At 38.7% G+C, this 26,474-nt stretch overlaps 1 protein-coding gene across 3 annotated transcripts in view; it reads left to right on the forward strand.

Annotated features, from left to right (window-relative positions):
- GPR89A (G protein-coupled receptor 89A) overlaps positions 1-26,474 on the forward strand; it is a 64,153-nt gene that overhangs the window by 13,086 nt on the left and 24,593 nt on the right. For all 3 annotated transcript variants that reach the window (XM_064588385.1, XM_054512649.2, XM_045896795.3), the window contains 5 exons: positions 1,168-1,274; positions 1,919-2,020; positions 9,478-9,598; positions 10,459-10,539; positions 25,285-25,394. In XM_064588385.1, the coding sequence (XP_064444455.1) occupies positions 1,168-1,274; positions 1,919-2,020; positions 9,478-9,598; positions 10,459-10,539; positions 25,285-25,394 (521 nt within the window). The remainder of the gene's footprint in view (positions 1-1,167; positions 1,275-1,918; positions 2,021-9,477; positions 9,599-10,458; positions 10,540-25,284; positions 25,395-26,474) is intronic.

The following is a 26,474-nucleotide window of genomic DNA, read 5'->3' on the forward strand; positions in this document are numbered from 1 at the left end:
GTAAAATGGTGCAACCACTCTGGGAAATAGTGGCAGTCCTCAAAAAATTAAATAGTTATCATATGACCCAGCAATTCCACTCCTGGGTACATACCTAAAGAGAAATGAAACATGTCCACACAAAAGTTTTCCCCAAATGTTCATAGCACCACTGTTTATAATAGCTTAAAAGTGAAACAGTCCAAATGTCCAGCAACTAATGAATGGATAAACAAAATGTGACATATCCATACAATTAAATGAATATTATTTAGCCATAAATAGGAATGAAGTACCTTGAAAACATTATGCTAAGTGAAAGAAACCAGACGTAAGATGACATGTAATGTCCAGAATAGGCAAATCCATAGAGACAGAAAGTAGATTGGTGGTTTCCTAGGGCTGGGACAGTTAAGAGAAAAGGAGAGCTAATGGAACAGTTTCACTGTGGAGTGATGAAATGTTTAAAATTATTGTGGTGATAGTTGCACAACTTTATGAATATACTAAAACCATTGAATTGTACACCTTAAATGGGTGAATTATAACTCAATAAAATTGTTATTTAAAGAAGTCCACGGTCAGGGGTTGGGCAAAATGGGTGAAGGGGAGTGGGAGATACAGGCTTCTAGTTATGGAATGCATAAGTCGTGGGAATAAAAGGCAAAGCATCAAAAAAAAAGTCCTAAAAATATTTTAATCAATTCATAAAATATAGTTTATAAGCAGTAATAAAAGTAGTCATGCAGATCAAATGTTTATATTGAAGATGCAAAAGAAATATTTAAGTCTTTCTAGCACATTACTATTTTTAGCAATTCCTATTAACATTTATTTTCTTTTAATTACGAGACTCCCAGTGGTACATGAAACAACAGTCATTTTCTACCAGTAATAGTATATGTTGATATGTTATTATACACTGCCTATGAATATAACTAGAGCATTAACATTCTCATTTGAATAAGTAAAATTCTTAGGAAGTTAGGATGTTCATATATACTTTTCAGAACTCTAATATATTCTTTAATCTCTATAAAGAAGCAAACAGTAACAGCCTACTTCACTTACTGGGTGGGATATATTCGGTATTGAGTTCAAAGAGTAAGAGATCTTTTAGAAGACTGAAGAGAATGAAAGTTGCTGCCTTTATCCCCTCCTAGTGATATTCTTTGATATTTATTTCAGTTCCCGTTATTTTCACTGGAAAATGAACCTGTGTGTAATCCTTCTGATCCTGGTTTTCATGGTGCCTTTTTACATTGGCTATTTTATTGTAAGCAACATCCGACTATGTGAGTATTTGTAAACGTGAGTATTTTACCCTCTCGTGTCAGCAGATAGATTGAGATGAGGATTTGTGGGGATTGAGGCTGTGGAGAGCTTCATTTCTACGTTACTTTCAGTAGCGACTGTTGTTTGGGGATGCCTCACACACAGCATCTTAAAAAGTTCGGCAGAAAATCAATGTTGAACGATTAGATAATTTGTGCTGCTACAGCTGTATTTCTGTTTCTACTATAATATCTCCCTTAACTCAACCCACATCTTAATTTCAGCCAAATTCCTCTTACAGTGATTAGGATGCTTTCTTTAAAAACTGTATTATTCCGGGCGCCTGGGTGGCTCAGTTGGTTAAGCGACTGCCTTCGGCTCAGGTCATGATCCTGGAGTCCCTGGATCGAGTCCCGCATCGGGCTCCCTGCTCGGCAGGGAGTCTGCTTCTCCCTCTGACCCTCCCCCCTCTCATGTGCTCTCTCTCATTCTCTCTCAAATAAATAAATAAAATCTTTAAAAAAAAAAACTGTATTATTCCATCACTCATTTGCCAAGTGAACAAGCCAGCCAAATATTAGTCAGTGTGATTCCATATCTGTAAGTAGAGCAAGCTCTTTAATATAGAACTATTTAACCTTACAGTCTTTCTCTTCCTTCCTAGTGCATAAACAGCGTCTGCTCTTCTCCTGTCTCCTATGGTTGACCTTCATGTACTTCTTCTGGAAACTAGGAGATCCATTTCCCATTCTCAGCCCAAAACATGGTGAGTGTATATATGGTGGGGAGGGGGAAATAACTGTTTATCATTTTCTAATTTTGAAAAACAACTATTTTAAAACTTCTGATTGTGGGAAATATAGCAAGTTATTTCTCTAAAAACAGTCTGGTTTTAAACTGAATTTCCCTTCATCCTAGGAAATATCAAATACTGGCTTTGAAAACTACTTCTGTGATTTTAGAGCAGGAGTTTTTGACCTTAGGTTAGTGAATGAACTTCAAGAGAGTAAGGGGTGGAGAAGGTTGTCTTTAAATTTAAAATTCCTGATATTGTATGTAGAATTATGGGAAAATATTTGTATGTGTATTTGGAGCTAAAAGTATCCACAAGCTTTCATTAGATTCCCAAAGGGGTCAAATGACCGAAAAGATAAATAACCACTGCTCAAGTAATGATAAATATTGTCTTTAGGGACTATACGTATTTTAGGAAAGAGCAGTGACATAAAACATTCAAAATAAGTAGATAAAGAAAAGCTTTCTAGGAATCAGTGTCTCTCCTTACACAAAAAAGTTCATTTTAAATACAAGAGCAGGGGCACCTGGCCAGCTCAGTTGGTAGAGCATGCAACTCCTGATCTTGGGGTCATGAGTTCAAATCCCATGTTGGGTATAGAGATTACGTAAATAAATAAAAACTTTAAAAAAATCTTTAAATACAAGAGCGATCATAGAGCCCTAATTTCTGTGCTAAAAACCGTGAACAATAATCTGTCAGCTAAAAGTCCTTCAGAACTACTTCAGAAATATATATATGAACATAGATATATATGCCACGTGTAATGAATATATTGGCACTTTGATACTGGAAGTTTTAAAAAAAATACACATCCATTCATTTCACTCTCCTGCTGTATCAGGATTCTTATAGCAGAAAACAGAATCTGCTCTAACTAATTTAAAGCAGAAAGTGATTTATTCCAGGGTATTAGGGAGTTTATAGAATTTTTAGGAAAGCAGGCTGTTAAACTTAAATGCTGTGTAGTGAAGAGTAACATTCAATCATAACACAGTAGTCAACTGGAGAAAACCCCACTGAAGTTGTCACTGCCACGGGAGACCTGTGACATCAGGGATCAGATAGTAGGACTGCTTCAGTGGCCACAGTCCCAAGTGCTGTTCACACTCCCATGTTATTCACTTCTGCATTTGAGGTCTCACATGGGCATTGAATTTGATACAACCTAGGTGCATTCAGAACCTTAGTTTCAAGGAAATCTGGGAAAGAATATTTGGCTTTCCAGATTGTGCAATACAAGAAGACATGCTAGAAAGGCATTGGAATGAATGTTGAGTAAACCAGTGTCTAGAATCTACCATGAATCCATCTGTGTCTATTCCTTGCCTGTAGCAGGGATCTGGAGGGAGGTTATGAGATTATGCTGCAGGAGGATCAGAGAAAATGCACTATTTTAAAAAGCATATGCAGGGTCACCTGGGTGGCTCAGTCGGTTAAGTGTCTGCCTTCAGCTCAGGTCATGATGTCAGGGTCCTGGGATCGAGCCCTGCATCGGGCTCCCTGCTCAGCGGGGAGTCTACTTCTCCCACTGCCCCTCACTCCCTCCCCTGCTTGTTCACATGTGCGCTCTCTCTCTCTCTCATATAAATAAATAAAATCTTTTAAAAAATAAATAAATCACATATGCAATATCCTAACTATTTTTAAATTAGAAATAGCTACTTTGAAATTTCAGATAACATTTAAGAAGGTCAAAAAAGTTAAAACACTAGGCTACCAAAAACATTCAAACTCAGCATGGTGTACAAGACCTTCCGTGGCCTGACTACTGCTGTCTTTCTCTGTGTCTCTCCTCCAGTACTACTGAATTACCTAAAGTTTCTAGAGCTATTCTGTCAGTCAGGACATTCCTTCACCTCTTGTTTATCTAGAAAATGCCTATTCTTGCAATATTCAGCTCTTGCCAATTCCAGATTTTTCTGGCCATCATTAGAAGATTTTTTTTTTTAAGATTTTATTTATTTATTTGAGAGAGAATGAGAGACAGAGAGCACGAGAGGGAAGAGAGTCAGAGGGAGAAGCAGACCCCCCGCTGAGCAGGGAGCCCGATATGGGGCTCGATCCCGGGACTCCAGGATCACAACCCGAGCTGAAGGCAGTCGCTTAACCAACTGAGCCACCCAGGAGCCCCATCATTAGAAGATATTAATTGCTCCCACATCAGTGTACTTATGTCACCTATAATGATTATAATTACTTGCGACCTTTTCTGACTTCCTCATTAACTCACGAGCTCCCTGAAAACCCTAGGGTCAAAAACTACATCTTACTTGTCTATTCCCAGTGTCTATAGCATGGAACCTAGCACATAAATGTTTAATGCATGTTTATTGAATCAGTGAATAAAAAAACAATTTCAGTCTCTCGAAGGTAGTAGATGAGTTTAAAAATGTAACACTCAGAATAGGAATTTAGAATTTGCTAATATCATTAGCATGCACATGTCCATATAGGGAAAGATATGGACTACAGAGGCCCTGACAATATAGCTCTCATATAAACTATTTCAAATAAGCCCAAGAGAGACAAATTTGTGGTATCAGAAACGAGGGACAAGAATTATAAAAGGACCCCAAGGCTGCTTACAATGCTAGCACAAGCTCACATGCAGCCAAAGACAAGACTGGTGTCTGTCTCCCGCTTGCTCCTTGTGAGCAGTCAGTTCACATGACCAGTGGAGCCAGACCGAGCCTGAGGGAAGATGAAGACCATCACATCTTTTGTATCTTCATCCTTTTTTCAAAATTCTGTAGAGATATCCTAAAGAAGACACTGAGGGGGAAGACCTAGGAAATAGTTTCAGTTTTAGTCTTTCCTTTGTGCTCTAGGAAATAAGCATTTTGTTTTTATGTCCGGTGTCTAATTCATTTGACTAAGAGAAGTAAGTAGGAAGAAAAGTTTAGGCAATGGATGAGAAGCAGCCAGGCTTACCCTGCCATCTTAGAGCTTTTCTAGGACTGTCCCAACGACCAGTATGATTTATTACTGTGGAGACCACAAAAAGACTGTAAGACCCAATCCTTACCTATAACAAAAAGATGTCTATGAAAGTACTCCTTGTGCAGTGCTTGAACCGAGGAAGGTTGGAAGGCATTCCCTAGTTTGGGAAAGAGTAAGGGAGGCTAAGAAAGTCTGTGAAGCACACAAAAAAATAATAAAAATACAGGAATTTGTGTGAGCAAATGGCAACAGTGAGATGGTCTCCTGCATGCCACTTCATGCATCGGACTTTCCACTTATTACTAGAAAACAAGGAACAATTGACCTTAACTTCATGGAAATGCTAGGATTACATAGATAGTATCTTCAAAGTACTTTAGACCGGGAAAAGATATTTAATAAAGGGACACCACCTTAAAGGGAATAAAAGTATAGAGGGGACATTTTTCTAGTTTTTTATATTTAATAACCTATATTAATCCCTTTGATTTTTTTTGTTGTTACTGGGTAATTGTAGACCTACAGTCAATAAACATTTGCTGAACACCTTCCATGTGCCAGGCAGTAAGAAAAACAAAGAGCAATAAGACGTGATTCCTTCCTATAAAGAGGATGTAAAGAGGTATGTGGGAAGTAGAATCAACAGAATTTGGATGAGGATTTAGTCATTCATAAAACATTCCACAAATATTTTTTGAACACCTAGTTTTATTTTAAGTGCTGGAGATACAACCATGAACAAAAGAAACTTGGTTTCTGCCCTCCTGAAACTTACCCTCTGGCAGGAAGGACTGAACAGTAAAAATATAAACAAATAATTGCCAATTATGATCATTGTCAAGGAGCAAACAGGTTACTGTGGTAGACGACAATGCAGATAAGGATGTCAAATTAGATGCGAGTGGTTAGAGTCAGCCTTTATGAGGAAGTATTTAAGCTGAGATTTAAAGGACAAGACCAAAGGTAGACCCAGCGAGAAGGCAGAAGAGACATCATGTAAAGCCCGGAGGTAAAAAAGACTGGTATATTCAAGGGGGAGCAAGAGACAGAAGGGAGACTAGTGGTATAGATTTTTCTATTTTGGTGACCAGATAGTTGATGATGTCATTTTCTAGGCTAGGTAATGCAGAAGAAGGAAGATAATTCGAACTTGGGATGTGTTGAATTTGAGTTGCCTATGCACATCCAAGTTCAGCGAGCAGTTGCATACACAAGTTGGCAACTTAGGAGAGAGGTATGGATTTATTAGTCCTTATGGAAATAACTCCAAGAATCTAAAAAATTAGGTACCATCAGCTAAACGCCATTAGATGAACCTGGGGAAATAGGCCAAGATCACCCACTGAAAATGTATATAGAGTGAAATGAAAGGGGATTCTGGGCCATTCTGAGCAGAGGAAGACCAAGAAAAGAACAACTAGAGAAGTAAAAGAGATAAATAATTTTAAATAGCAATGATTCAGGCACCTAGCTAGCTCAGTCGGTAGAGCATGAGACTCTTAAGTAGCAATGATTCAGTGTCCTAAAAGATCAAATAAAGCATGGATTGGAAAATGTCATTGAACTGTGCAACCAGAAGAAAATCCGTGACCGTATTATAGTAATGGTTTAGAGCGTAGGCTGTGGAGCTACACTTCGTGTGTTTGAATCCTAACTCTGCCACTTACTGGCTGTGTGGCCTTGACTAAGTTACTTACCCTCTCAGTGCTTCTATTTCCTCATCTGTAAAATGAGGTTTTCAATGATACCTGCCTCATAGGGCTGTCATGAGCAGTAAATGAGTTAATACCGCTTCAAACAGTGCGTGGTACAGAACAGGTGCTTGATGAATGTTGCTGTACTGTTGCCGTTACGATTATTAGTGAAAGCAGTTTTCTTCAGGCAGGAGAATGGGATGAAAGCTGAATTGCAGCCAGTTGAAGAATAAGAGGTGAAGAAGAGGTGGTAGTAAGTGTAAGTTCCTTTCAAAAAGTTTGGCTAGGGCGCCTGGGTGGCTCAGTTGGTTAAGCGACTGCCTTTGGCTCAGGTCATGATCCTGGAGTCCCGGGATCGAGTCCCGCATCGGGCTCCCTGCTCGGCGGGGAGTCTGCTTCTCCCTCTGACCCTCCCCCCTCTCATGTGCTCTCTGTCTCTCTCATTCTCTCTGTCTCAAATAAATAAATAAAATCTTTAAAAAAAAAAAAAAGTTTGGCTATTAAGGGGGAAATAGAGGATTGGCAACTAGAGGTAAACTCAAGGCTAAGGACAGACTGTCTTAGGAAGGAGACTTGAAACTGAAGGAAAAGAACGAGCAAAGAAGGAAAGATTGAAGGTAAAAGAGAGAGGACAGGTGATGGAACAAGATTCTGAAGGAAGTAGAAAGGAAGTAAGATCAAAGCACAAGTAGAGAAGTCTTAGCTTTAGATACTGTCTTGTTCGAGGGGGACAAGTTGGGAGGATGATTGCAGATGTTAATATAGTAGAAGGGAGTATATGTCTAATAACTTCTGTAATTAGGGCATTAGCTAAGGAGAACAGGATTGGGAAAATGAATTAAAAATTTTCTGCTGGGTGGGGATGGTGCGGCACCTGGTGGCTCAGTTGGGTAAGTGTCCAACTCTTGATTTCAGCTCAGGTCATGATCTCAGGGTTGTGAGATCAGCGGGGAGTCTGCTTGAGGTTCTGTCTCTTCTTCTCCTTCTGCCCCTCCCCACCCTGCACTCATGTGCTCTCTCTCTCAAACAAAAAAAAATTTAAAGATTTAATTTATTTATTTGAGAGAAAGAGCACGAGCAGGGGTGGGGGAAGAAGAGCAGAGGGGGGAAGGAGAAGCAGACTCCCCGCTGAGCAGGGAACACAACATGGGGCTGGATCCAGGACCCCAAGATCACAAGCTGAGAGAGAGCACACAAGCAGGGAGAGCTGCAGAGGGCGAGGGAGAAGCAGGCTCCCTGCTGAGCAGGGAACCCAAAGTGGGGCTCAACCCCAGGACCCCAGGTTCATGACCTGAGCTGAAGTCAGATGCTTAACTGACTGAGTCACCCAGGCACCCCTAAAATAAATAATCTTTTTTTTTTTTTTAAGATTTATCTACGGAGGGGAGTGGGAAGAGATGGCTGACCAAGGGCAAGAAAAGGATTCCTCAGTAGTGTCATAAGCTCTGTTAAGACTAGAGACCATAAATCTGTAATGGCACTAATATCCCAATGCATTCTAGCTGTTTTAGGAGCTCAGGCATGGGCACAGGGAAGATGGAGTGTTAGACTGATCCAAGATTGGGAGTTTTCAGGATCAGCGCTAAAGAAGGAGGAGAGTCGGGACAGAGTCCTAATGAGAGAAGTTGAAGCAAGCAAGCTTGGAGTTCAGGCTCAGTGAAGAAGGAAATGGAAGGTGGGAGAAAGCAAAAGACTATAGAGACAGAGGTCACAAAGAGCTCTAAAATGGTGTAGGGGAAACACAGGAGCAGGAGGGCCGGAATATTGGAAATTTCGGTTTCAAAGCTAACAAAATTCCTGAATGGCAGCTTTGGTGTTAGGCCAGAGTGGATAATGCTAAAGTGGATTCCATCCTAGAAATAGGAAGTGAAAACAAAACTAGTTTTATCCTGCGATTCCAGACTTACTGGCTTATTCTTCAGCATTGCGTTCTCTCATTTATCCCAAATATCAACAGCATTTATTTTAAATACTCATTTTCAACATTCTAAAATAATTGAAAACAGTTGGTAATTAGAATACAACTGATGATCTAAAACTCACATATCTGCCTTTAAAATACTCATTCGTTATAAATTCAGCTCATTTATTAGATGCCTTATGTGTTTATTGGCAAAAATGAATAAGACATAAGCTCATAAGACCTAAAGAGCTTATTATGACCTAAGGGGCAAATGTATATATATAACTGTATATACTGATGTATATAGTGGAAAGTGTTACCTTGTATTTATACTTTTCCAGCAGATTTACTTTCCTAATATTTTTCATTTCTTTTTTTTTAATTTTTTATTGTTATGTTAATCACCTTACATTACATCATTAGTTTTTGATGTACTGTTCCATGATTCATTGTGTATAACACCCAGTGCTCCATGCAGAGCATGCCCTCTTTAATACCCATCACCAGGCTAAACCATCCTCCCACCCCCCTCCCCTACTTTCCTAATATTTTTTTGCCAAAGTTTTTACTAAAAGGGCTTTGTTAGAGTTCACACTACTTTGAGTAAATAGTCAAAAAATATTATTTGCAAATATTATTTTAATATTACCGTCGCCCAGCAATAGAGATGATTCTGGAAGCATATGGGATAGGAGGAAAATCAATAGACTTTTATACATTTATTATGGAAGATCTACATATTGATAATTTAATTTTAAATTTAATATTGATAATTAAAATTTGGCTTATTTAAGTTGTATGTAATGGTTGATGTTTTCTGTGATATTTCCTCTTGCAGTGCTATTTTATCTTTATCACCTGACATTAAGGTGCTTTGATGTTTTTAGGGATTTTGTCCATAGAACAGCTCATCAGCCGGGTAGGTGTGATTGGTGTGACTCTCATGGCTCTTCTTTCTGGATTTGGTGCTGTCAACTGCCCATACACTTACATGTCCTACTTCCTCAGGTAAAAAGAACTTTGTCTCTTTTTTTTCCTATTACTTCATGAATACGTATGTCCTATCATGCCATCATCAATACTTAAATATTAGATCTGTGACACTGCCTTTTTATTCTTTCCATCTGTCCTTATGGGCATTGTCCTAGGAATCTCTCCAAATAATAAGTCTTATCACTTATATTGTTTGCCCTTTGTTTGTCCTACATTCACTTATTTTTAAAATGGTTATTTTGGGGCGCCTGAGTGGCTCAGTTCGTTGAGCATCCAGCTCTTAATTTCGGTTCAGGTCATGATCTCAGGGTCATGAGATTGAGCTCTGTGTTTAGCGGGGAGTCTGCTTGATTGAGATCATCCCTCTCCCTCTTCCTCTTCTGCTTCCCCCACTCACAGGCATGCACACACTCACTCTATCTCCCTAAAATAAATAAATCTTTTTAAAAAATTATTATTTCAGTCAAATTCTCTTTACTTCCTCTTATACTTTTTAAAGGCACATTACTCATGGATAGCAATGTGAGCTAATCCCCACTTGAGTAAATCAGTTCCTCCTAGAAGTAGAATGGTAGAAGACAATGCCAAGTTGGAAGAGTGCTTACATGTACATCAAAAATGTCACTGGATCAAAGCTAAGAAAGACTAAAAGAGAGCCAGTTACCTTCCACTGCCCTGAGACTGCAAAACTTTTAGCTATAAAAAATGATAGCAAAAGCATTTTTGCTTTTTATAGTCATTTTAATATTCTCTAGGAAAAGGTCCCTGAATTACTGGGTAACAACTAAGGTTTATGTGTTTCTACAGCTGCCTTATATTTATTATGCCCAAGGATGGGATCCCGAAACATTGCTAACAGTTTGTGCTTATTATAGAAATGTGACTGATGCAGATATCCTAGCCCTGGAACGGCGACTGCTTCAAACCATGGATATGATCATCAGCAAAAAGAAAAGGTAAAATATCAGCACATTAAAAAGCTTGTACTCTTAGAATTTCTCGACAAGAAAACGTGACTATGAATTGGGGCTAACAGGGAATTTCATCTTATTCATTTTTATTATAAATTAAGGTACCATCAAAGACTTAGTATCTAGTCTTGCATGAGAGAAATTCTCAAATTCCACTTATTTCCTGACTTTAGATAAATTCTCTTGAGATAAACTGTTAGTGTAACATTTACATTAGAAGATATTCTGCATTGGTTGCTTTAAAAGTCTGTTGTCCTACATTTTTATAAACTTTCACATGCCTGATTTCAATCTTTTCAACTTCCTTTTCTCCAACTACTTTGAAAAATCCTTCAAGTCTTCTAGCAGTTGTCATTTTTATCATTTAAGACGTACTTATACAATGTATGCTTTTAAAGTGGCATTTCTAGGGGCGCCTGGGTGGCTCAGTCATTAAGCGTCTGCCTTCGGCTCAGGTCATGATCCCAGGGTCCTGGGATCAAGCCCCGCATCGGGCTCCCTTCTCAGCGGGAAGCCTGCTTCTCCCTCTCCCACTCCCCCTGCTTGTGTTCCCTCTCTCACTGTGACTCCCTCTGTCAAATGAATAAATAAAATCTTTAAAAAATAAATAAATAAATAAAGTGGCATTTCTAGAAATCTATATCACAGTGGGTTACAGCCTAGGTTGTAAACTCAGACTGTCTGAATATGAATCCTTGGTTCATAATTCACAGTGTGGCTGGAGGCGTTACTTTATGTCTTGATTTCCTCATCTGTAAAATGGAAATAGTGATTGACATGTAGAACTCTTAGAACGGTGAACCATACAGAGCTAAGGAATACTACTGAACTTACTAATAGTCTCTGGAGGACAGTCAATAGGTTTTAGTGCTTTGTCTTCATTTATTCATTCATATATTTTCATTCTCTTAATAATTATAGGAAGCCTAGTTTATGCTAGGTACTGCACTAAATGCTGAACTCATAGAGATAGAATGAGGAACAAGATAAGTTTACTGGGGTGCCTGAGTGGCTCAGTGGGTTACGCGTCTGTCTTCGGTTCAGGTCATGATTCCAGGGTTCTGGGATCGAGCCCTGAATCTTCAGGCTCCCCTGCTTGGCAGGGAGTCTGCTTCTCCCTCTGCACCCTCCCCCACCCCCTTGTGTTCTGTCTTGTGCAGGCTCCCTCTCTCTCTCTCTCTGTATCAAATAAATAAAATCTTAAAAAAAGATAGTAAGTTACTGTCTTCATGAAGTTCATTAGTCTACTGTCTTTTTTAAAGTTCTATTACCCAAATAAAAACAGTGACATAGAGGTTTTAAATTGCATGAAGGTTTCTGCATTTCATATTTTGTCTTTCAACATTTTTCTATAGTAAGACCCATAGTCACGTCAAAGAAGGCTTAATATAAGAGATAACAATAGACTTTAGAATGATAAAGAGGGCCAGATTTACCAGATCATTATTTGTCTCCTTTTCTGTACATCTGTACTAGGGTATTGATAGTAGATACACATGTTGTATATACATTTATTCTTTGCATTTTGTTCACATTCATTCTGTACAGTTTATTTTACATGAAAATGTGAACGTAGATTTAAAAAACAACAGTAAAATCAACATTATTCAATATTGAAAGATAATTATAAAGGAATAATACTATTTTGGGTCCCGTGATTATTCTCCCATTTACTATATTTCTTTCATTCATATGGAGAGATGAATGTAAAGTTAGGACCCATGTCAAGTGTGGATGTACATTTTTTTAAGATTTTATTTGTTTGAGAGAGAGAGCGTGTGCGTGTGCACAAGCAGGGGGGAGGGGCAGAGGAGAGGGAGAAGCAGGCTCCCTGCTGAGCAGAGAGCCCCATGTGGCTCCATCTCAGGACCCTGAGATCATAACCTGAACTGAAGGCACGCTTAACCAACTGAGCCACCCAGGCGCCCTCCATACTGTTTTCCACAGTCAACACACCAGTTTACATTCCCACCCACAGTACATGAAGGTTTCCTTTTCTTCCACATCCTTGCCAATACTTGTTATTCTTGTCTTTTTTTTATTGTATCCATTCTGACTGGCATGAGGTGATATCTCATTGTGGTTTTGATTTGCATTTACCTGATTAGTGATATTGAGCATCTTCTCATGTATCTGTTAGCCATCTGTATGTCTTTTTTAGAAAAATGTCTATTCAGGTCCTCTGCCCACTTTTAATCAAATTGTCTTTTTGATATTGAGTTGAATAATATATTTTTATATTATTGCAAATATCTTCTGCCATTCAGTAGGTTGTCTTTTTGTTTTATTGGTTTCCTTCGCTGTGCAAAGGCTTTCTATTTTGATGTTGCCCCAGTAGTTTATTCTTGCTTTTGTTTCCCTCAACAGAGGAGACATATCCAGAAAAATATTTCTAAAGTTAATGTCCAAGAGATTACCACTGGTGTTTTCTTCTAGGAGTTTTATGGTTTCAGGTCTCACATTTAGGTCTTAATCCATTTTGAGTTTATTTTTACATATAGTGTGAAAAAGTCATCCAGCTGCATTCTTTGCATGTAGCTGTCAAGTTTTCCCAACACCGTTTATTGAAGAGACTGTCTTTTCCCTTTGTATATTCTTTCTTCCTTTGTTACAGATTGAGTATATAAGTGTGAGTTTGTTTCTGTGCTTTTATTCTGTTCCGTTGATCCATGTTGTTTTTGATTACTATAGCTTTGTAGTATATCTTGAACTCCAGGATTGTGATACCTCCAGTTTTATTCTTCTTTCTCAAGATTGATTTGGGGTCTTTTATGGTTCCATACAAATTTTAGTATAATTTGTTCTAGTGCCATGAAAAAGGCTGTTGGTATTTTGACAGGGATTGCATTGAATCTGTAGATTGCTTTGGCTGGTATGGACATTTTAATACTATAAATTCTTCCAATCAATGAACATGGAATATCTTTCCATTTGTTTGTCTTCTTCAATGTCTTTTATCAGTATTTTATAGGTTTCAGAGTACAGGTCTTTTACTGCCTAGGTATTTTATTATTTTTGGTGCAATTGTAAATGGGACTGTTTTTTTTTTCTGCAAATAGTTTTACTTCTCTCCTATGATTTGGATGCCTTTTATTTTTCTTGTCAGATTGTTGCAGCTAGGACTTACAGTACTATGTTGAGTAAAAGTAGTAAGAGTGGGCATCCTTGTTTTCTTCCTGATCTTAGAGGAAAAGCTCTCTCACCATTGAGTATGAGATTAGCTGTGGGTTTTTCATATAGGTCCTTTTTTATGTTGAGATATGTTCCTTCTGAACCCACTTTGTTGAGCGTTCTTATGATCAAATGTTGAATTTTGTCAAATGCTTTTCTTTTGGGATGAATATATGGTTTTTATCCTTTGTTTTATTGATGAGATGTATCATGTTGTTTTCATTTATACTAAACCGCCCTTGCATCCCTGGAGTAAATCCCATTTGATTGTGGTAAATGATCCTTTTAATAGAGTGTTGAATTGAGTTTGCTAATATTTTGTTGAGTATTTTTGCGTCTATGTTCATCAGGGGTATTGACCTGTAGTTTTCTTTTTTTGTAGTGTCTTTGGTTGATTTTGGTATCAGGGTAATGCTGGTTTCAGAGAGTGAATTTCTTCCTCTTCTATTTTTTGGACAGTTTGAGGAGAATAGGTATTAACTCTTCTTGGAATGTTTGGTAGAATTCACCTGTGATTCCATCTGGTCTTAGACTTTTGCTTATTGGGAGTTTACTGATTCACTTTTGTTGCTAGTAGTTGGTCTGTTCACATTTTCTACTTCTTCCTGATTCGGTTTTAGAAGACTGTATGTTTCTAGGAATTTATCCATTTCTTCTAGGTTGTCCAGTTTGTTGGCATGTATTTTTTTGTAGTAGTCTCTTATAATTCTTTGTATTTCTGTGGTGTCAGTTGTTGTTTCTTCTCTTTTATTTCTGGTTTTATTAATTTGGGTCCTGTCTCTCTCTCTCTTTTTTTTTTCTATGATGAATCTGACTAAAGGTTTATCAATTTTGTTACCTTTTCAAAGAACCAACTCTTGGTTCATTGATCTTTCTATTTTCTTTTTTTAGAATCTATTTCATTTATTTCTGCCTGGTCTTTATTATTTCCTTCCTTCTACTGAGCTTGGGCTTTGTTCTTTTTCTAGTTCATTTAGGTATAAGGTTAAAGTGTTTGAGATTTTTCTTATTTCTTGAGATAGGCCTGTATTGCTATAAATGTCCCTCTTAGAACTGCTTTTGTTGCATCCAGAAGATTTTGGATGATTGTTTTTCTGCTTTCATTTGTCTCTATTTTTTATTTCCTCTCTGATTTTTTCATTGACCTATTGGTTGGTTAGGAGCATATTTAGCCTCCATGTGTTTGTGTTTTTTCCAGTTGCTTTCTCGTGATGATATCTTGTTTATACCACTGCAGTCAGAAAAGATGCATGATATAATTTCAGTCTTTTTTAAATTTATTGAGACTTGTTTTGTGGCACACATGTGATCTGTCCTGGAGAATGTTCCATGTCCACTTGAAAAGAATGTGTATTCAGCTCTTTTGGGGTGGAATGTTCTGTATGTATCTATTAAGTCCATCTGGTCTAGTTCAGAGAAGCTGTTTCATTATTGATTATTTTGGCCCGGATATTCTATTCATTGATGTAAGTGGGGTATTAAAGTTCTCTACTGTTATTGTATTACTGACAGTTTTCCCATTTATGTCTGTTAACATTTGTGTTATGTATTTAGATGCTTCAATGTTGTGTGCAAAGATATTTACAGTTGTTATATCCTCTTGTTGGATTGATTTCTTTATAATTATATAATGCCCTTCTGTGTGTCTTGTTAAAGTCTCTGTTATAGAGTCTGCTTTGATAAGTACTGCTACCCTGGCTTCCCCCCAACCCCCACTTTCATTTGCATGGTATATGTATTCCAGCCCTTCACTTTCAGTCTGTTTGTGTCTTTGGGTCAGAAGTGAGCCTCTTGTAGGTAGCATACATAGATGGGTCTTGGTTTTTTTTACCCATTCAGTCATTCTGTGTCTTTTGATTGGAGCATTTAGACCATTTACATTTTAAAGTAATTATTGATAAGTATGTACTTATTGCCATTTTATTCATTGTTTTCTGGCTATTTTTTATAGTTCTTCTGTTCGTTTCCTTGCTGTTTTCTCTTGTGATTGATGACTTTCTTTAGTGTATGTTTGGCTTCATTTTTCTTTACTTTTTGATCATCTATTATACATTTTCGTTTTGTGGTTACCATGAAGTTGATATATAACATCCCAAGTATGTAGCAGTCTATATTAGTTGATGATCACTTAAGTTCAAACACATTCTAAAAGAACTTTTTTTACTCCCCCGCATTATATATATGTTGTCATGTTTTATATCTTTATATAGATTTAAAGATATATAGATATAAAGATTTATATAGATATATATATCTTTATATCATCCTTTTCTTCTCCTTAGGGTTTTCTTTTCACTTAATGAAATCCTTTTAACATTTCTTCTAAGGCCAATTTAGTGATAATGAATTCCTTTAATTTTTATATGTCTGGGAAACTCTCTCCTTCTATTCTGAATGATAACCTTGCCAGGTAGAGGTTTTTTTCCTTTCAGCACTTTGAATATATTATACCATTCCTTTTTGTTCTGCAGAGTTCCTGCTGAAAAAATCAGGTGATAGCCTTTTGGGGTTTCCCTTGTATATAACTATTTGCTTCTTGCTGCTTTTAAGAGTCTCTTTAATAGTTGACATTTTAATTACAATGTGTCATGGTGTGGACCTCCTTGGGTTCATCTTGTTTGGAATTCTTTGATTCCTGGGCCAGGATGTGTTTCCTTCCCCAGGTTAGGGAAGTTTTCTGCTATTTCTTTAAATAAGTTTTCTGCCCCTTTCTCTCTCTCTTCTTCTGGGACCCCTATAATGTGAGTATTTGTTTGCTTGATGTTGTCCAAGAAATCCTTTAACAAGCCCTTATTTTTTTAATTCTTTTTTCATTTTGCTGTTCAGCTTAGGTGGCTCCCATTACCCTGTCTTCTAGATCACTAATCCATTCTTCTGCATCCACTAATCTGGGGTAATTCCCTCTAGTATATTTTTCATTTCAGTTATTGTATTCCTCAACTCTGGTTCCTTTTATATTTTCTGTCTCTTTGTTGAAGTTCTCACTCAGTTCTTTTACCCTTCTTTCCAGTCTGGTGAGCATCTTTATGATCATTACCTTAAACTCTTTATCAGGCATATTGCTTATCTCCATTTCATTTATCTCCATCCATTCTTTTTATGAGATTTTGTCTTGTTCTTTAGTTTGGAGCATGTTCCTCTGACTCCTCATTTTGCCTGGCTTTCTGTGCTTGTTCTATGAATTTGGTGGAACAGCTGCTTCTCCTAAACTTGAGGGAATGCTCCTGTGTATGGTCATCCTCTGTGTAGACTGTGTGTGACTGGTAATTTTGGTTGACTGGCTGGAGCTGTGGCTGGCATGGGCTGGGGGTCCTGGAGCACTCCATTCTGGGTCTGCCCTGGTGGGATGTTTGGAGCTGAAGTGCGTGTGGTCCAGGATGGTCCTGGGGCTCTCTGCACAGAGAGTGCCTTGGCAGGACAGCTGAAGCTAAAGTGAGTGCATGTGGGGTGGTGGGGGAAGTGTCCTGGGCCTCTCTCTGCAGAGGGCACCCTGACAAGTTGGCTGAAGCTGCAATGAGTGCAAGCCAGGGTTTCCCAGGGCATTCCATGAAGGAAGCACCCTGATGGGGTGGCTGGAGCCAAGGCTAACACAGGCCAGGATGCTTCACTCAGGGAGTGCCCTGACAGGACGACTGGAGTTGAAGTGGGCACAGGCCAGGGGTTCCCGAGGTGCTCCACACAGTGAGTACCCTGGCAGGGTGGCTGGAGCTGGAGCTAAAGCATCCATGAGCCAGGAGGTCCCAGAGTGCTCTGTACCAGGGGGGCCCCAGCACGCCATCTGGAGCTGAACTGGTGTGGGCCTGGAGCGTTCCAGGGTGCTTTGCACCTGTGTCACCTGGTGAGATGGCTGGAGCTGTAGTGACCAGGGTGTCCCAATGTGCATGGTTTTGGGGCTTCCTTAGTGGGACAGCTGAGGCTGATGTGGTCTAGGGGCTTGGGGCTCACTGGGATGGTAATCTGACTAGGGTGGCCAGACCCTGCTCCTGTGTACACTAGCAAGGTGGAGGGGGAACATAAACTGTGGTGCCCACCAGCCCCGCCCACCTGAAGGGAGTGCCAGCAGTTCCTGTGCTGTCTGGTAGGGTTCTAGAGCATGTTCCTTTATATTCTACTTGCTCTCCTAAACCACAGCTTCTTTTCTGTGCCTCAGGGCAGACAAATCTGCTCATGATCCTTCGGTATTATTCCTTCCCCCTGCCCACCCTCCCCAACCCCGCATTTCACAGCATTGGGGGTGGAAGTTTCCCTTTAATACCAAGTCTCCATCTGTTTTGTTGTTTTCTATGTGGTCTGTCTATCTTTTGTTGTGCAGAAGCTGTTCAGTCAGCCGTCAGTTATTCTTCAGGAGGAATTGCTCTATAAGTAGGTGTAGATTTGGTGTGTCTATGGAGGAGGTAAGTTCAGGGTCTTCCTACATCACCATCATTGACCTTTTCCTTGGATGTGTGCTTTTATGCCATTTTGTCATAATGGTTAGGAATTCCTTTCCCATGGTTAGGAATTGGCCTTGATCCATACATGTATCCCTGTAGGTTTTGTCTAGTCAGAATCTGGGATGGTTTGTGGTCCTGCAGTAGATCTTATTAATTTGAGTGGCTCTCAGAAGAGTCAGCCTCCCAACTTGGCCTGATTAGCACAGCAGTGGAGCTAACAGGGCAGATAGACAGCTAACATGACAACACTGGGACCCTTGGGATTCAGACTAGAAAAACTATTTTCACAAACACTCATAGTTGGGGAGTAGTGGCTAGAAAACCATTTTTTAATTTAACAGCAGAGGGCCGTATTGAGATGGCATACAAGAAAAATAACATCTGTTATGTACAAGAGTTAATGGTTGAAAATTGCAGGAAAGAGGCACACTGTTCTCACTTGAAACACTAAAGAGAAGATGAGGTTTATAGTATTTGACAAACATTCCTCAAAAACCTAGTTTAGTTAGTATGAACATGCTGGTTTAGTGGTCAAAGCCTTCAGCTTTTCTCAGGTTGAGAGAATTAAGTCATCTGTTACATTGTTTTGTTTTTCTGTTGACTTAGATATTAAAGCTTTTATTTTGGTAATCTATGGTATAGCTGGAACATAGTCTGTATTCACAAACAATACAATTTTGAAGTTGTGGTTTTGTGGAAGATAGAAAATACAGCTATGCAACTACACCATGATATAATGAAAAGAACTTAAACTAGACAGTCACTTTAAAATAAGCATGTTAAGTGATCTTGAGCAAATACTAGACTGTCTTAGTTTCCTCATAAAATGATGGGGTTGACTAAAGGGTCTCTAGGATTCCTTTCAGCCCATAAATTCTGAATTTATAATTTTTCAGTTTGTGACTTACACAAAAACTAGAGTATTATAACATGGAGAAGTTTAATGCAAGCTATTACTATGAAGAAAAAAATCTTTTTTTTTTTAAGATTTTATTTATTTATTTGAGAGAGCCAGAATGAGAGAGAGTACATGAGAGGGAGGAGGGTCAGAGGGAGAAGCAGGCTCCTCGCTGAGCAGGGAGCCCGATGCGGGACTCGATCCAGGGACTCCAGGATCATGACCTGAGCCGAAGGCAGTTGCTTAACCAACTGAGCCACCCAGGTGCCCCCAATGAAGAAAAAAATCTTAACCTGTACTCTACAGTTGGGTTTTTTGGGGGTTCTTTTGTTTTTGTTTTTTTAGGTTCTCTTTTGAAAATTTGTAGGGATAAAGAAAAAAAATACATTCATTGGTAAACTTTTAGCACCAGCCACAACTGCCCTCAAACTATGGTACTGCCAAGAGTTTAACTAATTCCTTCTACAGAAAACCATAAAAACTAGAAAAATTATAAAAAAAAAAAAATTCAGGCACTGACAAAGGTACTGGAAAATGAACAGAGACATAAAATTTTGAGACGAGTATCAGATGACTTCATGTTTGTGGCTTTCTTGCCTGGAGTTGCTCTTTTACCACTGCCTGCTCTCCTAGCACCCACTCAGACTGATAAATTTCCAGTTATTCTGATTTTAACTTAGAAGTGAAATTTTGGAGGCAAAAGAGATACAGAAGTACTAAGATAATAGAGTCTAAGTATAAACTGTCTGAATCCCTGCCTCATCACTAAACAATGCATTTGCAGAGTAAATACCAGAGAGCCTGAGGAAAAGTAGGGAGAAACTAGAAGGGGGTCTACCCTTGAAAGACATAATTACCTCTTATTGTGATTTGCAAGTGTGTTGTGCCTTTGGTTGAGTGCATTGCCTGAACTATGTGTAAGATGGGCACAGAGCTCAAATGACAGAAAGTGAAATTCTTACTGGCTTGAGGTGTCACAAGGTAGAACTGAGGAGTGGCAAAGCATTTAGAAATTTTGAGAGATTGCTAGAAACAAAGGGACCAGAGAAAGGATAAGCCTTAAAATCTGACTATAAAATCTGTTCAGGTTCTTTGTTGACCATGGACCTGCTCAGGCTCAGCAGAGACCATCAGAATCAGGCTAAAAAGAGAGCAGCTGGATGCTGAAAAACTAAGTGAAGTCATTAGCTGCTGCATATAGTTAGGTACGACAGTTTCACAGTTTGAGCCCAGGGAAGTTACCTGCTTAATAGAACAACAACAAAAAAAGTCCTCAGAAAAACAAAACAGATTTCAAAGTACTGCAACATAATATATACGATGTTAAGTTTTCAGCCAAAACTTACTAGACATACAAAGAAGTGGGGCCATGCAATCCATATTCAAGATAAAAAACAGTTAACGGACACAACTTCAAGTGGGCCCAAATAATAGATTTAGCAAACAGACTTAAAAACAGCTATTATATATTCTAAGAAATGAAGGTAAGCATAATATTAGTGAACAGATAAAATGGAAACTTTATTTTTAAAAGAAAACAAAAAGAAATTCAAAAGTTAAAAAGTACAGTAACTGAAATGAAAATTTTACTAGTTCGGTTTAGCAGATACTGAGATGGTGGAAAAAAAGAATCAAGTTGAAGATAGATCAATAGAAATTATTCAGTTTGAAGAATAAAGAGAGAAAAGACTGGAAAAAATGCACAGTGTCTCAGTATAAAACAGTATCAAACAGTTCCACATGGAGTTGGAGTCCTAAAGAGTGAGAAAGGGGCAAAAAAGTATTTAAAGAAATAATGGCCAGAAACTTCCCAAATTTGGTGGAAAACATTAATTTACAGATCCAAAAAGCCTAAAGAACCCCAACTCGATAAACACAAAACTACACCGAGGTTCATATAGTCAAACTGCTAAAAGATGAAGGTAAAGGAAAAATCTTGAAAGCAGCAAGAGAAGAATGCTACATACAGGGGAACCAGGCAAACCAATGGTTGCTTAACAAGGTTGCAGCGTGCAAAATAAACATACAGAGATAAATTGTATTTCTTTATACTGGCAATTAGATACAATATCAATTACAATTCAATACCAATCACTAGAAAAATGAAAGATATAAGTCTAACAAAACGTGTATGGGACTTACATGCTGAAAACTATAAAATGCTGATGAAAGAAACCAAGTATCTAAATAGGCTTATTGGAAGGCCAAAATAGTAGAGATGTTAATTCTCTCCACATTGATACACAGGTTTAACATATATCCCAACAAGATTTTTTGTAGATCTACACAAAATGATTCTGATATATAGAAAGACAAAAGTACTAGAATAACTAAAACAGTTTTGAAAAAGAATAAAATGGAAAGAATCAGTCTGATTTCAAAACATTATACAGCCATACTAATCAAGACTGTGTGATATTGACAGAGGTATAGACATATCAATGGAACAAAGTAGAGAACTCAGACCAACACAAGTATGCCCACTAATTTTTTACAAAGATGCAAGAACACTTCAATGGAGAAGAGGGAGCTTTTTCAACAAATGATGCTGGAGCAATTTGACATCCATAGATTTTTAAAAAAATGAATCTCAATATAAAGCTCACATCTTACACAAAAATTAACTGAAACCGTAAAACTCTACAACTTGGTGGGAAAAAACAGGAAATCATAGGAGGGATCTAGGGCTAGGCAGAGTTCTTAGACTTGACACCGAAAGCGTACTTTATAAAAGGGAAAAATAATAAATTGGACTTCATCCAAAGTCAAAACTTCTGCTCTGGGAAAGACATTGCTCAGGGGATGAAAAGACAAATTACAGACTGGGAAAAAAATTTGCAAACCACATATCCGGGAAAAAAAAAAAAAACTACTAAAATACATAAACTTTCAAAACTTAGAATTAAAAAAAAAAAGTCCAGTTAGAAAATGGGCAAAAGGGGCACCTGGGTGGCTCAGTCGGTTAAGCGGCTGCGGCTCAGGTCATGATCCTGGAGTCCCGGGATGGAGCCCCACATCGGGCTCCCTGCTCAGCAGGGTGTCTCCTTCTCACTCTGACCCTCCCACTTCTTGTGCTCTCTCTCTCTAGAGAGAGAAAGAGGAAGGAAGGAAGGAAAGGAAAAAGGAAAGGAGAAAGAAAAGAAAGTGGGCAAAAGAGGGATGCCTGGGTGCCTCAGTCGGTTAAGCGTCTGCCTTTGGCTCAGGTCATGATCCCAGGGTCCTGGGATCAAGTTCCACATGGGGCTCCCTGCTCAGCGGGGAGCCTGCTTCTCCCCTGCCTGCAGCTCCCCCTGCTTGTGCTTGCTCTCTCCCCTTCTCTCTCTGTGTGTCAAATAAATAAATAAAATCTTAAAAATCTTAAAAAAAAGAAAGAAAATGGCCAAAAGACATGCAGGTATTTCATTGTAGAGCATATACAGATGGCAGTTGAGTACATGAAAAGATGTTTTAACATCATAAGCCATTAGAGAAATGCAATTAAAACCACAAGATAACCATAATAAATAAGTGACACCAAATTCTAGTAAGGATGCAGAGATACTGGATCACTTATACACTGCTGGTTAAAATGTAGTAATAGTAATTCTGGATCCCATTTAGCAGTTGCTTTAAAAATTAAACATGCAACTACTACACTACCCAATGAATTGCATTCCTGGGCATTTATCCCAAAGAAATGAAGACTTATGTTCACACAAAACTTGTACACTAATGTTTATAGCAGTGTTATTCATAGTAGCCAAAAATGGAAATAAGCCAGATATCCTTTAATGAATGAATGGTTAAAGTGTGGCACATCCATACCACGGAATACTACTGAGTAACCAAAAGGAATGAACTATCAATAAAAGCCTGGAAGACACTCCAGAAAATTATGCTGAGTGAAAAAAGCCAATCCACAAAGGTTACATACTATATGATTCTATTTATGTAACATTTTTGAAATGACAAAATGGAAATGGAAAACAAATTTGTGGTTGCTGGGTGGTTAAAGAGGAGTTGGAGGTGAGAGGAGGGAAGTGGGCTATACAAGGGCAACATGAGGGATTCTTGTAGTGATGGAAATGTCTGTATCTTGACTCTTATCAGTGTCAATACCCTGGGTGTGATACTGTACTATAAATTTGCAAGATGTTTCCATTGGGAAGAGCTGGGTGAAGGGTACATAGGATCTCTCTATTTTTTTATAACCACGTGTGAATCTACAATTATCTCAAAATGTTTAATTAAAAAAGAAAAGTGATTTCTGAATCCCCACCTTTCTGGTTTCCATCAGAAAACCGTAGAATGGCATATTTAAACCACAGTAGACCTTTTCCAGCCTCTTGACTTGTAAGCTACCACCAAACCTCAGCCGCGTGCATATGTTTTTCCAGACTGTGGGCTTTTTAATGGCATTCAGCTGATAATGAATAGATAATTTCTTGATCTGGACTACCCTTGTTATAAAGAGGCAGTAGGGATGATGATCACAGTGGGGGTGGTGATGATAGTGACAAAAAGAAGTTCAAGATAAAAGTTACTGACTTCTCTAGTACCTCATGCTATTTTTTTCTTTTTGACCACATCTCAGGAAGTTTGATATTGTTACTGTTTCTTTTGAAAATATACATATATTTTTCATCTGCAACTTAATTGATAAGAGCAAAATTGATTTAGAGCTAAGTGATAAGTAAAAGTGAAAGTAAGTTGTTTAAAACAAGGTCATGCTTGCTGTGTGCAGACAACCTTCACTTTTTCTAGTGGTTATATCTCTCTGCCTGTTGCGGGGCCATGATACAGTGTCACTCACCTTTACACAGTCAACCAGTTCCACTCCACAGCCAGTCATCGTGTTTGTTGTACTGAGACATGAAAACTAAGGATAACAGAAATGGCTCTCTGTGTATTCTTTCTCCCCAAGGCCTGTCCTTTAATCCAGCATGGTAAACTGAAGTGAACTTTTTCAATGAGTGAGATAGAACCTCTTCCTTCTTCATACACTTGTGCCAGCTTTTCCACCTATGACCACCTATGAAAATGGGAAAGCTAAGGGTTGGGAGTCTTGGCAAGTCAAAATCTCCCTAGGTCTGAGCCTCTTCTTGGTTGTTAATTACATCTTCCAACAACGCTGAGTAACAGTGAACGTATGTAATTAAAGAAAAAGACAGCTAAAGCGTGGAGCTGTATTTCATTCACTCAGTATCCAGGCAGAGGTCATTTAGGGAGGAAACAGTTAAGTCAGCATGGCCCCATACACCTAATATTCTTAGTGTTAATATCATTTTAACCAGTGGCTTAAAGAATTAGCCTATAGAAATACTGTTTGGCACCACTGGTACCATTTTGTGTTGGTCCCAACTGTAAATATTAATGCCGCTTCTTCCTCCTTACCACTTCTATCTCTTGTCACCCAGAAGTCTCCATCTTCTTTTCAAATTTTCTTTAGTCCTACTACTCTTATCTCTGTTACACTTAACCTGGTTTATTTTAGACTGGTAAGCCTTGGCCCATTATACCCTTCAAGTAACCATTTATGTACAAGTGATCTTCCTTTTCCTTACAAGGGCCCTGTTTTTAACACCACTGTGGTAGGCTGGAACATGCCAGCATCTGTTGCTGAGGCAGTGAGTTCTCCATAGACTGAGAGGACAAGCGGGAGGAATAGTAGTCAGTTTCTTGTTGACTTACTCAGTAGTTGGGGGGAGCTGGAGTTAGAGAATGATGTTTTAGAAGAGGCTAGGTTTATGTGATCTTGCTGGGTTTATTTTTTGTTCTTTTGTCTGCTTTTGAAAAGGAAGGCAAAACATTTTTTTAGTGCCTACCCTGACCCTGGTCCTTTAGGTGTGTTAACTATTTTGTCCTTAAATGATAATGGTAATAATAATTAATATATGTGTAGTGCTTTATAGTTGGTAACAAGAGTTCTTATATATGATTTCAGTGATCTTCACACCCATCGGAGATGAGTAAATAGAAACTCTGAAGTTTCACAGCTTCTCAGAGCCAGTCTCCACATTTACTGTCTTCTCCAAATTCCGTGTTCCTTTGCCTAGGCCACATTGCTTCTTGGGGGTGTATAGTTTCCCTTCGGTTGTAAGCAGTAGAAACGCAGGATTCCAGCATTTGCATTCTTTCCTGAACAGCTCAGCAAAGGAAAGGGGTAGTTATGAGACTAGAAGGTGGATGAGAACAGACCATGAGGGTCCAAGCTCCCTTGCTGAGGTTTTATCTTTTCTTTCATTTCAGGATGGCGATGACACGGAGAACTATGTTCCAGAAGGGGGAGGTGCATAACAAACCGTCAGGATTCTGGGGAATGATAAAAAGTGTTACCACTTCAGCACCAGGAAGTGAAAGTATCCTTTATCACTCTGCTTGATTCTTTTTCTCAACTCTGGACCAAGGCCAGAAGACAAAAGTAGTATTGGGATGGTCTCTCCTAAGGTACCTGACTGCATCAGAGTCCAGCTGGCCAGGGCTAGGCTTAGGAAATACAGAGTCAATCTTTCCAACACCCCTAAAAGATCATAAAACCATTGTCCTTGAGCTGAAGAAGTCCTAAAAATCACTCTTTCCATTTTACAGATGAGAAAATAGACCCAGAGCAGTTAAGCCACACTGTGGCTTGTGGCAAAGATAGGCACTCCTCTTAGTTCTTTCCACTACACTCTTCTATTTCCTGGGTCTGACCAAGCAGCATAAAATATAGTGGCTCCCTAAAATGGATGGTTTGTATATGTAGGGAATGGTAAGGGCCTATTTCTAAAGCAATCAGTATTTCTAAACAAATTTTAAGCAGCACTGTATCTTTAGTGACTTTTGGTTTAAAGAATCAAGATGATTGGGTTAATGGATTGTTCTTGGCCCAGCCTTGCAGTGTTAAACTGATGCCCACATTGAGTAACAAAATCTCTTTGTGCTACCAGACTATTAAGTCAAAACTTGGGGGGCCTGAAGTGAGATGGCATATTCCTGCTTCCTTCTCTAGCCTGAGGAAGTACAAATTCCCTTTTGCTTCAACTGGAGGAGAAGGATGTAATCTGTGCTTGCTATAAATTGGGGCAATCTTTCTGGTGTTAAATGTAGGTAAAAATTAGGTCAAAGAAAGGCAGGATGACATGACCACGAGAGAGGAAAAACAGGATTACATTGAATTCATTTAATCCAGAAACATTTATTTCATGCCCCCTATTTCCAGGCAGAGTCCTAAGGGATAAAATGATGAACAGAGTGTACTCTCTCTCCTCAAGAAGCTGACTATCTAATCATGGGAGAGGCAGACATGGAACTAGTTAAACCCTGTTGTTTGACTGCCTGGACCATGAGAGTAGCAGCCACTTTGAGGAAGGAGCTGAAGGGCACTCAGTAACTTGAGTACTACAGGCATACCCCAGAGATGTTACAGGTTTGGCTCCAGAACATCACACAAAAGCACA

The sequence above is a fragment of the Mirounga angustirostris genome, unplaced genomic scaffold, assembly GCF_029215605.1.
Source record: "Mirounga angustirostris isolate CCGP_5_RB_7025 unplaced genomic scaffold, mMirAng1.0.hap1 SCAF_4, whole genome shotgun sequence".
Taxonomy (NCBI): Eukaryota; Metazoa; Chordata; class Mammalia; order Carnivora; family Phocidae; genus Mirounga; species Mirounga angustirostris.